Here is a 15466-nt window from a genome sequence, read left to right as displayed (position 1 = left end):
AATGGAGGGTATGTTGTGCAGAAGGAGAGTGCTTTTCTTTGCGAGTAGTACACGTGGCGCTGCTGTACATAGTGCACGTAGCATAGTGAATGTTAAAACTTGGGCCTGGACTTCATCTGTGATGGGGATCTGTTGTGTTGTATGCCCCTTAGTTTCTTTATTTGAGAATGTATTTACTTAAGTATGGCAGTGCATATCACGTAGTTACATTACAGTTGGGACTATTAATGCTCCCCATTAATCCCGTAGTGATGTTGGTGCAATATGGTACATGCAAGACCACTTGAATTATGCAACAGGAAAGGAACACATGATGTTGCAGGGTTGACTAAATTATGGAGGACAACAAGGCACATTATGCATCATAAGCGGTGCATTTTGTGATGGTATTGCTTCATTAGCTTGTCATTTTTACATGTTAATACTGCCTGGACAAAGGTTTTACATCATTAGTACCAGTTTAACACGTTAATGCAGCCATAAGCAACAAAGAGACCAGTCAACTTTTGAAAAGGGCCTTCCAATGCGCAGAAACAGTTCTGCTGCCTTTTTTTTTGCAACTTTTGACCTGTTTCAGCTAGAACCTACATTTGCAGCAGATGCTGCGTTTATGTGGCAAAGGAGGCGAACCCATAATTGTGCAGGAAACTGCGCTGCTGCAGAATCGTATCATTAGTGGCCCTGTGTACCAGCCCTTTGCATCACTATGTCCCTGGCATTTTGATATTTTAAATGATTTTGTTTTGTGTTGCCAGTGTTTGCAGAAAGTACACGCTATAGCTGAACTGCTATAGATGGTTCAGTGCATGGTGCCTGGTAGCATTCACTCTTACAAATGTCATTGTATTCTCTCCAATCCCTTGACAGTTTGGTATGAGGATGCACATCAGAGGGCAGGCACTGCTCCTGGGAGTCAGGTTTCACGTCTCTGCTTCTGAAGTGAAGCAGATATATGGCTAAGGCTAATAAATGTGTTAAAGCTTCCACCCACGATAATGTAAAGCATGACTAAAAACGTATAAGGTCCCAATGTAGTCATTTTGTTCATTTGTGCGCTTTTAAGACACACTGAACAACTCCTAATAAGTGCTTTGCTTCTTGTCTTGTCCTCTTCAGATCGTTGGGTGTTATCCAGTTGAACTAGAGAGAGGACCTAGAGGCTTTGGCTTTAGCCTTCGTGGAGGCAAGGAATACAACATGGGGCTCTTTATCCTTCGACTCGCGGAAGATGGTCCTGCTGTCAAAGATGGACGGATCCATGTAAGTTTAGTGCTGTGCGCTCTGCACGCCTGTTGTTATTAAAATGCAAGTCTCTGATTGGAAATTTACACTAAACTTAGGATGAGTGAGCAAGCATAGATTTTGGGCCACTTGGCGAGCAGATAGCAACACAGAATTACATCTTTTGTATTGTATGAAAAATCAAATTTCATATGAGAGCAAAGACAGATTTTAGTTATGTTTTGATAGCCTTCTACAGGCATCCATACACCAAAAGCATTTATTTTAACATCACAATTCTAAATAGCAAATAAGTAGAAAAGTACAGATCGAATTGTGATAAAGCAATAGTTAGAATAGTCGCAGTTGTTATCTTAGGGAGTCAAGAGACAAGAAGTATATGTAAGTAAATAGCCCAACATTACCACTTCATACATGTATGATGTGTATCCTAAGTTCAGTATGAGGGGTGCACTCAAATTAACCTCAAGTTTTTATCAGAGGCACCTGGATATATATTTAGAGAGTAGGGTTTCCAAACTTAAAACCTCTAAAATGCATTTCACATTTAACCACACACATCATTGAGGTCAGTGAAATGGGATGTGAAGTCACATGCTTTAGCTGTGTAGAAGTCTCACATATAAGATAAGTGCTATTTTATGGAATATTATTGGGGCGGAAATCAGAAGAGCCCTTTTGTGCCCAGCATCCGCTATTAGACTATAAAATTCAAGATTACACTGATCATGCTCACAAGGTATGTTCACTTGTTTTTGCGAGAATTCAGGCTGTTCATGCTAGATATTTGTATAACTAGTATACTGCCTGATACATCAAAGATCAAGTCACAAAGTACTGCGAACCAATCCAGTTTTTGCACTGCGATACATTCAGCAGAATTTGCAAATAGCTACAACCCCGCTTCATAGGTTGTTACGCTGTCATTTGCAACCGCAGAAGCAGCTGCAAAGAGGATGATGCCCCTATCACACCCCTTTGCCTTGTAAATTGTAGTGTGGACATTGGTAGTTGTAAACTTATTTGTTACTTGCAATGACCTTTTAGGACATTGTGACCACGCTGGGCTTCTAACCTGTGACGTAAGGTCACACACAGATCCCTGTTGTGGGTTCTGAATCATTTTATTTGTAAAGTCTACCTAATGTCTGAGTAGTACACCAATATAAAGAGGTAGTGTTCCCGGTGGAGCTGTTGAATACAATTGACATGTTTGCTACAAATATATCAAGTGTTTTATTACAGTAGTAGATCCCTAAATGCGGTTTTGATTTGGAAAACAAGACCTGTCATCTGGTGTGAACAAGCTAATTTATTTTCAGAGACTAGGACACATTGTGATTCCACATACATTATTTTAAAAGACTGTGACAAAATAACAGATGTGAAGAAGGCTGTGCAGTGATTGGTGTCTTAATATGTGCAAACAATCACTTTAAAAGAACCCGGAATAGAAGCTTATTTAAAAATAGCCCCGACAATTAAAACAAATAGAAAAATGTTAATTTCTACGGTCTAAATGTTTAAATTTGCTGATATTTCAACCCTGTTTTCCCAGTGGGACACAGCCTTCTTCAGGACAGGAAGTCCCAATTCTAAGTTAAGGTTAAAAAGCAGGTTCCGTTGTAAATGACATTGGCAAAGTTAATGCAGTGAATATTGCATAGTACTTCTCTCTCGAAGCCAAACTGTTGACGACCAAGGTCTGTTTAAAGATTGCTTGCTATTAGGCATTATTTTATACAGTTTGCATCTTGTCTAAAAAGATGTTTATCCAATATTCAATTGCAAAGGCATCGACATCAGGCAGCCAGAATGTTCCTTAACGCACAAAAGTCTGACCCTGTAAATCCTGCTTTGAAAACAATGCTGGGGTTTCAAGTGGTTGCAATGATGATCATATTTCTCTGTGCCACACCTGAAGCATAATGAGACATGTGACTAGGCCACCTGCAGAAACTAGCACCCCACCATGGGCCTAATAAGAACTTATGCACGTCAGTTACATGCATCATTACCAATAGTGTTTAAACAGATGAAAGATGGAGCCAGGACTCGGCAGTCCAGGGGCTCAGACCTGTGGGATGATCTAAACAAAAGACCAAAGGCAGAATCTTATTATATGTGCTTCAGTAAAAGCCTTAAAATTAAACTCTTCTGGCTTGCCTACAGTTGAAATCCACCAGAAAGAGAGTCCCGATTTAAGAGTAGTGGATTCGGATCATCCCTTTACTAGTAGGATTTTAGCTTCCCGTACCTCATGAGGTATTGTTTCTATTATAATCTCCTTGCTTAGAAAGGCAGTGATTTTCAAAAGTACACAGTAATATATATATTACTGGAACATGAAAATGTTGACAGCCCCACTGACGGCAATGGAGTGGCAACAGGCTATAAACGCTAGAATAGGACAGTGCTATTAAAATTCCAGTGCTGTAAACCATAATCTCTGACTTTCTCCTCTGTTTCTCCTCAAGAACTGTGCAGAAGAGAGTTAGAGACAGGTTATGACTGAGGCAAACCCGCAAGGCGTCCCTCCATTCTCATTCCGTGGCTCATGTTATTAGAGAGCCTCAGTAGGAGGGAGGGGTAAGCCTCTCTGCCTCAACAAATGAGGTAAAACAATATGGCAGAGCCAAGGGACATGGAAGGAATATGGACACTTCACCTTCTCTCCTTGCACAGCTCCTGCTGTTCCTACTAGACTGTTGGTGCTGGACACGCATGGCACTAACTAAACAGTGAACAGCACAGCAGCGAAAGCAGAGATATCAAAAAGCATCCAAAACTTGTGGGAGCTTTTAAACACTCCATGTCTGTTAGGAGGATCTATTTTTAGGAGGTTAATGTTCTAATAGTCTTGTTGCCCACCGGAGCGGTCTATAAGTCAATTAAAGTCTCTCTCTTTGTTAACGGCCATCGCCTTCAGCTTGTACCAGGAACATTGGAGTGAGCCTATAATCGCTGGTGTAGCACAATGCAGACTATAAAGCTATAATAAAGATTTCTGGACCTAAGCCCTTTGAATAGAGTAGATTGCAGTTGAGAAAGCGCTAGGAGTATCCAAAGCGGGGAAGCTTGGACTGCTCAGTTTGAGCTGCTTCATGTTCTAGGAGAACATGTACTTTTTTGTTGGATAAATGCAAGGAACATCATGGGATGTTACTTTTTGTATTTTGTTTCTTTGTTCTTTGGATAAATATGTTGGTCAAACTAAGGGATTTAAACCGAATTTGAGATTTGAATATGGGCGAGTGTGGTGATTTCATGGTTGGTGAGAGTGAGTCCCTCAGCTTTTTTGCAGTTCTTGCTCAAGAGCACTAAAAATGAGAATGCATCCGTTATTTATGTATACATATTTGTAGAGCGTGACCCTAGCCAGGGAGCAGTAGAGCATTGAACAAGGGTGTGTGTGTGTGTGTGTGTGTGTGTATATATATATATATATATATATATATATATATATATATATATATATATATACACACACACACACACACTGAAAAAACCAAATGTTTCAGGGGCGTTATAGTTAGCTGGACATTTCCCTCGTACAAAACCCTAGAAATTCCCCGGTTATAGTTAGTTCAGCTAACTATAACTCGTGCCCCCGCAATGCACTGCTGATGACGTCACATATTACATCACTCATGACATGGTCAGTGACATCACTGATGACATCATCCAGTAGGTATGTGTTTCTGTACAGTCTTAATATGTTTAATATATATAGGGAAAGGTCTGTTGAAGAATGAGTGGGTGTACAATTGTGTGAATGGATGATTTTGTAGGTGCGTAACTGACTCTTTAAGTGAGTCATTAAATGTATCTTACTGCAGACTAGTGACTAAACTGTGTGAATGTCTGTGTCTGTGTGTAGGTGTATAAGTGGCTGCATGGTTTTGTGAATAGCTATATGAGTGTCTATATGGGTTATTGATTGGTTGTCTGAGTATCTGTATGGTTGCCTGAGTGTTTGTGTGGGTAGGGTGTGTGTGACTCTATGCATAGATGTGTGAGTGGGTGATTCTATGGGTGCATGGTTTTAAGAGTGCATCTGTGATGGACTGTATGGTTGGGTGAGTGTATGTATGGGTGTGTTAGGGATTGAATGTATATCTCAGTGGTACATGTGTGACTAACTACATATGTGAAAGGCAGTATATATGTGTGTAAGAGTATATAAGTGGGTATATGTGAGAGTGTGCGATTGTGAGAGTGGCTGTATGGATGAGTGTGTGCTTGTATCAATGATTCTATTAGAGCGTAAGAATGTGGTACTATTTTTATGAGTAAGTGAACTTGAGTGTGTTTAACTGCATAGGTGAGTAAATTGGACTGTGTTTAATTACTTGCACGACTGACTAGGTGTGTCAGTACCTCAATGGATGATTGGCGGTGTGTGAGTGTCTATCTAGGTGTATAAATGCATATGGTAGTCTTGTACAGAGTGACTGTAAGTATGAGTGACTGTACAGGTGAGTGAGTGGAGGTGTATGTAGACCTAAGAGTTAATGAATGAGTGGGTATGTAGTTATTGGTATTGGAGTATCTATGATTTTCAAAATGGCCGTCTGAAATTTTGAGTCGGTGTATCAAAGGTTATATTAGGGTGTGAGAAGATGCACTAATTTATCACATGGATGATGTCATGAGTGATGTCATGAGTGATGTCATGAGTGATGTCATGAGTGATGTCATGAGTGATGTCATGAGTGATGTCATGAGTGATGTCATGAGTGATGTCATGAGTGATGTCATGAGTGATGTCATTTGAGATGTCATGAGTGATGTCATGAGTGATGTCATGAGTGATGTCATTTGAGATGTCATCAGTGATGTCATCAGTGATGTCACTGACCATGTCATGAGTGAGGTAATATGTGACGTCATCAGCAGTGCATTGCGGGGGCGCGAGTTATAGTTAGCTGAACTAACTATAACAGGGGAATTTCTAGGGTTTTGTACGAGGGAAATGTCCAGCTAACTATAACGTCCCTGAAACCTTTGTTTTTTTCAGTGAATTTCTAAGGTTTTTTAAATACCAATTCCTAACTACAACGCCCCTGAAACCCATGGTTTTTTCAGTGAATTTCAAAGGTTTTTTAAATGCTAATTCCTATCTGTAACTTATCTCTGAAGATATCATGAAAAGCATTCTATTTTAAAAGTAGGGTGCACATTAGTTTTGTGGAAAAGCATCTTTGTGATTGGTTAAGAAAAAGCAGTTTCAACGTGGAGTACATATCAAAGGATAAAATTTGCTCAGATCAACCACACCTGCTACTTGCATTTGAAAGGCACTGTTCAAACTTAAAACAATCGTCAACTTTTAACCTGCACGTGTCGTTAAATATTCAAGAAAATGTTACAAAAAAATATCGTTAAGTTTTAAAAAATTGATGAACTTTTAACCTGCACGTGTTGTAGAATGTTCTAGAAAGTGTGTTGATGGAATACCTTGCACTTCTGACTTATATGTGTTGTTCAATATTAAAAAAACGGTTCATATTGAAAATTAAAAAGAAACCAATAGAAAAGTTTTGAAGCCTAAAAGAATCAAGGAACTATTCTAATTTATTCTTTACATGTATTTATGTGTGCAGCAACAAAATTATAGACACAACAGCAGTAGGAAGAGGAAGAAGCAGGGAGTGGGGGGAGGGGGGGAGATGGGCAGAATGGCACACATGCACAATTAAGTACAACACACATATAGACTAACAATGGCCAAAATGAAACACACCAACAAGCAGCACAAGTCACACAAGCCGCCAACATCACACCACTGAACGAGCATAGAAGTGAAAACCACGCTGCATTCATACAGGATGTGTACAAAGGCCAGTCGTTGGTGTTGTGGGATGTCTACGACCGTGGTCATCATGGATGAGATGCCCAGCATGTGGCACATGGTCGAGTTCACTGTGTGTTATGTTGCCAAACGGCTGCACCTCCCTCCCACGAGCCCCCACACTTTTGTACGGTGCGCTGTTGTATCTCGTGCACTCGTACAGTACACCATTGTAATGCCCATTTGCGCATGTCCTGCTACATTCCAACTACAACATCACAGTGCCGTTTGGAGGTGGTGCATGCCAGTTTACAACATCAACTGCTGCGGCTCTTGTAGCAGGTCACACCACACCAGAACACAGAGACACACTTACCGCATTTCCTGTACACGGACATGTCCGAGACACCCCGTTCCCCTTGCCGGATAGGCACACCCCTGCACTGACCTGTGGACCCCAGACCAGCACACGCCAGTTGTGCATGCAGGAGGATGTGTGCGCAGCTACACATCCAGGCTCACTGCCAACGCTGAGGTGACAGCATACTGTGATGTTGCAGGGCTCGTGCCTATCATGCTAAGACAATGAACACAGGGACACACTTACTAAGATGTGGGTTTGGGGGGCATTGGCGGTCCCGGAGTTGTTGAGATGAGTCTTCTGTCCCTCATGGGTATCCCTGTATCATGCTCATTGACTCTATGGTACCTGTGGGTGTTCTGGTGTGGCTCTTGACTGTGTTCCCTTTCATGGTGCAGGTAGTTGTCCTGCTTAACACCAGCAGAAAGCAGGTGTAAAATCCCTGGTGCGAACTTGTCTTATCGCCGGAATTTGTTTCGCATTGCAATTGGTGTGAAAGTTGTGATGGGATTTTTTTCGTGTGCAGAACAATATACGAACTGAGCAGTGTATCTCGTCAAGATCCAGCACCTGACGCACTATTCCCAATCAATATAAATACAATGAGATTTCTTAATAGATTTTGTGTGTACACTGTAACTGCAGCCAATACCTCAGTGCAATTCAATACAGGATTTTAGTATTTAGAATAAATCTGAAAGGTGCACCTCGTGTCTTTTTGCACGGGAACGGCTACTCTCCATTTCATTATCAGCACTTTAACGGAAGTAAAGTTGAGATAAATCTAACACACTATTCAGAAGTTAGTGCAAACTGCAGATATCACCAGTATTCCAGCAATAAGTCCCTCAAAATTTAACACCATGGTGGACTCCATCAAATAACAGTAATAAGAACAAGAAAGAGTCACACAGCAGTTAAGAGAACAACCAAAAACGTTATTAATTTTTTTTTCAAACTTTATTTTTTATAATAAATATATAAACGAAAAACTATTTTCAAACTTTATTTTTTTATTAACATATATATGAACAATAAACAAATTGTAACAACTATAATAAAAAAAACAACAAGGCGGAACACTACTGTGGGGACAATGGATGTCGACAACGGACCTGGAAAATAAGAAAGATTGTTAAAAAAAAAACCAACATGGTATTCTCAACAAAATACCACAAGAAACAAATCACAGATATATAAAATGCATACAGCTAACAAAATTTTATAAGTTTAACTTACAAAAACTGTAAATGTTGCCGCTTTAAAATATTTACCGAATCTGAAGAAAATGTTTTGCAGAAGGCACCACACAAACAACGTTTTTCTTCAGTGGTGAGGAAATGTTTTACTTTTTCCAAGAAGCAAACAAAGACCAATGCTACCTTCGTCACTCGCAAGATTTGCCAAAGAGTTCTGTTACGAGGAGATCCTAACAAAAAATACTCGTGCGGCACAGCAAGTATGATGAAACACCTAAGGACCCTTCATCCAAACAATCTTGCACGAGAAGAGTGCAACCAGATTAGAAACACTCCTGTTCTGTATCTGTAAAAAAGAATCACAAATAAATGTATATTAATAACTTTCAAATTTATACTATTCCATTACTGTATAAACACATTTTATATAAAAACTGACTATGAAACTATAGCCCTGCACCACAAGTGGGACGATCATTAAAACACTACATGCATAGTGCATACTACTTTGAAGCAGTTCATGCCCTAAAGCCTACCTCACTAAAACACTGCATGCTAACTGACTAAATGATTACAGTAGTATAAGGAGACACACTTGGTGACTCACAGGGTGTTTGCTAGAAGAGTATGAATACTAACTAGGGAATAGAAGGTGTGAAACACAACTGTGTAGGTGATTAGAGGACTGCATCCATACTGCATAGGCATTTAAAGCAGTCCATGTGCTAAGGCCTGGCTTACTGCATGACTACTTGGGTACTGACTGAATGATTATCGTACAGCAAGGAGAGTGCCTAGGTGAACTTATAAGTGCTAGGCTTTTCGCACAGAGAATAGATTAGTACTTGGAACTGAATGGGTCACTAGAGGAGTGCAAAGGCAGTGACAAGTGCTGGACTGTATGGATACTGACTAGGAAATTGAAAGTGTGAAAGAAAAGTGTCTAGGTGGTTAGAAGACTGCATGCATAGTGCATAGGGGTTTGAAGCAGTCCATGTGCTAAGGCCTGGCTCAGTGTATGAATACTTAGGCACTGACTGAATGATTAGAGTACTGCAAAGATAGTATCTTGGTGAATTTATAAGTGTTTGGGTTTTAGCACAGTGAATGGATTACATGGTGCTGAATGGGTCACTAGAGGACTGCAAGAGAGTCACAAGGTATTTCCTGGAAGTGTATGGATACTGACTAGGGAATTGAAGGTGTGAAAGACAATTGTGTAGGTGGTTAGAGGACTGCATACATAGAGGATAAGGGTTTGAAGCAGCCCATATACTAAGGCCTGGGTCACTGGATGAGTACTTGGGTACTGACTGAATGATTAGAGTACTGCAAGGAGAGTGCCTGGGTGAATTTATTAGGATTTGGCACTGTGAATGGATTAGTACATGATGCTGAATGGGTCACTAGAGGAGTGCAACGGCAGTGACAGGGTGTTTGCTGCAAGTGAACGGATACTGACTGGGGAATTGAAGGTGTGAAAGACAAGTGTGTAGGTGGTTAGAGGACTGCATGCATAGTGGATATGGGTTTGACGTAGTCCATGTGCTAAGAACTGGCTCAGTGCATGAATACTTAGGCAGTGACTGAACCATTAGAGTACTGGAAAGAGAGTGTCTTGGTGAATTTATAAGTGTTTGAGTTTTGGCACAGTCAATGGATTAGTACATGCTGTTGAATGGTTCTCTAGAGGACTGCAAAGGAAGTGACAGGATGTTTCCTGGAAGTGTATGGATACTGACTAGGGAATTGAAGGTGTAAAAGACAAGTGTATAGTATGTCAGAACACTTTTATTTGAAGCAATCTATTTGGTACTTAGAAACTGACTAAATAATCAGCCTACTTCTAGGACAGTGCTTAGGTAAAACTTTTACATTTTCAGTTCTGCCACAGTGAACAGAATAGTACATGGTACTGCACCTTAGTGTCAAATCCTGACTCATTTTATCAATGCATAAGCAAAGGCTAGCTTCTAATGCTACTAAAACTTGACAACATGAGAGGTTTTAAATTAGTTATCTGTCAGCAAATACACGATGTTACCAAATGCATCTCTCACAGTGGTTCTCAAATGCACACAGACTCAGTGTAATTCTAGACAACAACCACTATACCTAGGAGTTTAACAAAAATCATTCACTACTGTGGAAATGGTAAGCGAACTGCACACAATCTTCATATTTCATGACTGCACTTTTGTGTCAATGCCTGACTCATTTAATCAACACATAAGCAAAGACTGGCTTCTAATGCTACTAAAACTTGACAACCTGACTGGTTTTAAAACACTTATCTGTCAGCAAATACACAATATTACCAAATGCTTTTTTCACAATCCTTACCCAAATACACACAGACTCACAGTGTGATTTTAGACAAGCAACACTATCCTAGGAGTTTACCAAAACTCATTCACTAGTCGAAGAATTAATGGTACTGCACACAATCTACATATTTAAGTACAGCACATCAGTGTCAAAGCATGACTCAGTTAATCAACATATAAGCAAAGACTGGATTCTAATGCTACTAAAACTTCTCAACATGACAGATTTTAAAACCGTTATCTGTCAGCAAATACATGTTACCAAATGATTCTCTCACAGTGATCCCAAATACACACTAACTCACAGTATGATTCTAGACAAGCACCACTATCCCTATGAGCTTATCAAAACTCATTCACTACAGTGCAAGTGGTAAGGGAACTGCACACAATCTACATATTTCACAACTGCAATTTACTGTCAATGCCTGACTCATATAATGAAAGCATAAGCCATAACTGTCTTCTAATGCTACTAAAACTTGACAACATGACCTGTTTTACAACACTTATCTGTCAGCAAATACACGATGTTACCAAACACTTCTCTCATAGTGGTTCCCAAATACACACAGACTCAGTGTGAGTCTAGACAAACAACACTATCCCTAGCAGCATACCAAAACTCATTCACTACAGTGGAAGTGATAAGGGAATGGCACACAATCTACATATTTCACGACTGCACTTTAGTGTCAATGCCTGACTCATTTAATCAATACATAATCAACGCATAAGCAATGACTGGCTTCTAATGCTACTAAAACTTGACAACATGACAAGTTTTAAAACAATTTTCTGTCAGCAAATACACAATGTTACCAAACGCTTCTTTCACAGTGGTTCCCAAATGCACAAATACTCAGTGTGATTCTAGACAAGCACCAGTATCCCTAGGAGTTTACCAAAACTCATTCACAACACTGGAAGTGATAAGGGAACTGCACACAATCTACATATTTCACGACTGCTCTTTAGTGTCAATGCCTGACTCATTTAATCAACACATAAGCAAAGACTGGCTTCTAATGCTACTAAAACTTGACAACATGACAGGTTTTAAAACAGTTTTCTCTCAGCAAATACACAATGTTACCGAACGCTTCTCTCACAGTGGTTCCCAAATGCACAAAGACTCACTGTGTGATTCTAGACAAACAACGCTATCCCTTGCACTATATGAAAACACATTTCTTCATCTAGAAGTAGTACTACATTTTAGTATAGAAACATAACATAACTCATTTCACAAATTCATAAACGATGACTGGTTTCTAATTCTACCAAAATATAAAAACTACACAGTTATCTCTCTACAAACACATGAAAAACACAAATGCCAATCACAGAATGGTTTCTACATGCACACACATTGTAGAGAAAAAAAGTACTCCCTAAACTTTAGCAGGAAAAATACATTAGTCTGATTAAAATCAAAATAGTCCACATACATCCCCTCACAATTAAATAACTCATCTTTCAAGTTCTTTTGTAGATTAAGGAGTATATCAATCACTCACCAGATTTTCTTTTACATAATCTCTGCACTGTGCACCTCTCAGCAAAAGAATGGAAAAGTTTCCCTTTCGTTTTCCACACATATACATGTAAACATCAAATCACAATCCTTCGCACATAAACTCAAAAGCAAACACACATTTCTATTGGTTAAACATTTCAACCCTTTCCAACTGAAATACATTTCAACCCTTCCCCCAATCTGCCTTCTGCCTGTTACCATAGAAACAGGTCATGGAACACTGCACTGAGCTCACAGGTCACAAGTTCAGCACACAATGTTCCTACACAAGACAGGAAATGTGCTTGACTTTTCAGCATATCAGCTTATCATATATAATGTTCCTTACAATCTGTTTTTGTTAACCAATAACAATCATACCTTTAAAAAACAAAAATATACACCCTACCTTTCAGTGTAGAAAGTTGTTATACAACCAATGATTTCTTGTCGTTTTTCAAAAAACGTTGCCGTGGATCCGCGCACCCACCGCGAGAGAATCCGTGCATCCAATGCGATAGGATGCGCGCACCGTGCACGCATTTCACCGTTTTTTTTTAAAAAAAAAGGGGGGCCCCAGGGGGTCCTTCTGGGACCCCCTAAGCACCTCTATAGGGTCAGAGTATTCCCACTCTGCCCCCTTTATATGTTTTACGCACTTATTCCCCTTGCTTCTTCAGCCTCGCTTCTACCGAGGCAGAAAATGGCCGCCAACAGTTCCTGGTTTCGAATGTAGAGAGACACTCGACAACCAATTAGCATTCAGCGCGCGATCGGGAGGGTGCGCGCTCGGTTCGGTTCACTAACTTTTTTACCCTAATTTTCTCAGGAACTACTGAACAGATTCACACCAAATATGCAAAAGGCACGAGTCCGAACTGAGGACTACCTCTTTGCCAAATTTGGTGTCATTCCGTTCTGCGGTTCGGGCTGTAGCTGTCATGATTGCCGGGACCAGCGGTACCAGGCTGAGAGCGGATTCCCCATAGCGTCTAGCTATCGCGCATGCGCGATAGCATCAAACCAGTAGAAAAGCCTGACGTCCGGAAGCCTCGGGGCTTCGCGTTCTAGTGTTGCCCCGCAGGCTGTTCCCGGAACTTCCTGTTTCCTGGTTGCCCTGTGAGTGGGCGCTTCGGCTTTCGTCTCGTAGGACTTGGACTTCCTCGCTACCTCGACCTCTTCGTGTGTGGTCGTTAGTGCGCCCCTTTTTTCGGGCATACGTTTGAGAGCCTTCTCTCATATAACAGAGCTCTGTTTTCCTATTTTTTATGGTACTTCAGTCCCCTTTGTGCGGAGTCTCTCGGCATGGTTTAACTGGACGTGTCTCTTCCGGTTTCGGGATCTTGGTGCTCAAGGGTCAGAGCGCTCCGCCCACCTTGCCGGATTTTGTCCCGCCGGCCGGGTGTCTCTGCCCTGTCTCCTTCCTCCCCAGACAACAGCCGTGGACCTACCAGTTACCCCTGAGATAGGCACCTGTCTAGCTCACGCCGCCTGATCCCTGTCCTTCTTCCTGAGTTCCTCCCCTGCTGCCTCTCCCGGAATCAAGCTTAAGACATCTCTACAGGAGCCTTGTAAGATTCCTCGATCTGTGATGACCTCCGGATTCCCCGTGTAAGATAAGTGATTAAGGGGGAATTGGGGTTCTTCAGAGGTTCCGTGGGTGGATTACTCTATGGTTTCCTTTTTCTGTCATAGGGGCGACCTACATCCACTACAGTAATGAAGGGGAATTACGACTAGCTTTTGCCTTTCCTGACCTCTTCAGTTCTCCTGTGCAACTCTATAAATATTAACAGGCTACTAGCGATAAGGTAACCAAATAGGAGAGCTACACTAGGGGGGGGCTTTTCCCAGGGTTATTGTAGGTGCATTAGGGCCTCTTATATTGTTCTCTTTACCTTTTGCAGACCCTTGTTTCACGAACACAGACACAGTTCCACAGATAAAGGAAGGAAGAGGACCGCAGCTCCTGTGTTTTCCCCTCTATCCTTGTTTTGTTTCCCCTCTTTCCGCCACCTCCTCTGCGCTCTAGGGATTGATAGAGGCAGTAGGTTGAGGTGGAAGGTTGGGACCTTTTCTACATCTGAAGTTGGTATTCCTTGACGTCCCTGCAGAACTTCGACCGGGTAAGATCCTTACACTAGCTGCGACAACAGATCCTATGGGAAATTGCATGGGGAAAACGCGTTTTGGGACCCCCCTTTTTTCTCGGCCCCCGCTTGACGAATCACCACGAAACTTTCAGGGTAGGAGCGGAGCGGATCTGGCCAAAAGTTTGGAGAATTTCGCGAAGATTCGTCAATAGGCGCCAAAGAAATTCCCAATAGAATGTTACGGATTTCCTATGGAAAATAGGTCCTAACTATAACTATCTACTGGCGACCGCCAGTAGATAATATATATATCTCCTGCTCTTGTGGTATATTCATGGTGGGGCATATTTTGCGTCTGACTCTAAATAGAATGAGGTCCTCGTAAATCAGAGAGAGGATTCATGCACCGGCAAGAGGCCTGTAAGGGTCTTTGCACTACAAACTCTTTTGAAAGGCCTTCGAAGCCCAGAGTTACGATTCAAAATCCTTTACAGTAAAGTGGGATGCACGTTGGTGGTGAATCCTATCATGTGGAGATGCTGTGTTCACTGAAGAGGTGGGTTTTAGCTGTTTTCTGAATTGCAGGAGGATTGGGGCACAGCTACTAAGGTACAGTCAAAGCCTTTGGGCAAGTGGGCATGGACGGATATCATACATATACGATACAGGCATGATCTCCTTCCAATTATGGTATACTAGGTCATGTTTGTTTGTAAATATAGCACACTATTCTGTTTTGCTTGATTGTAGAACAAAACGTGCAGTGAGTTCTTTTTTTAGATCATAGTATATGGATGTTCTTAACCTTGCTCCGTTTCAGTTCTAATGTTATTCTGTCTTGTAACCAATACCAACATTTGGAGTATTTTAATTCCTTTGCATTGTGGTGCTTCTGAGGAATACACAACGCTGTTGCATATGTAAACATGAC

General features: G+C 41.1%; 1 protein-coding gene across 7 annotated transcripts in view; it reads left to right on the top strand.

Annotated features, from left to right (window-relative positions):
• Positions 1-15466, top strand: part of MAGI3 (membrane associated guanylate kinase, WW and PDZ domain containing 3) — a 2362625-nt gene that overhangs the window by 2251562 nt on the left and 95597 nt on the right. For all 7 annotated transcript variants that reach the window (XM_085653126.1, XM_085653134.1, XM_085653154.1 and 4 more), the window contains one exon: positions 1117-1260. In XM_085653126.1, coding sequence (XP_085509252.1) covers positions 1117-1260 — 144 coding nt within the window. The remainder of the gene's footprint in view (positions 1-1116; positions 1261-15466) is intronic.

This window comes from Triturus cristatus, chromosome 1_1, assembly GCF_964204655.1.
Source record: "Triturus cristatus chromosome 1_1, aTriCri1.1, whole genome shotgun sequence".
In the NCBI taxonomy this organism is placed as follows: Eukaryota; Metazoa; Chordata; class Amphibia; order Caudata; family Salamandridae; genus Triturus; species Triturus cristatus.
Note: the sequence above shows the minus strand (reverse complement) of the source record. Positions and strands in the feature narration are given on the sequence as shown.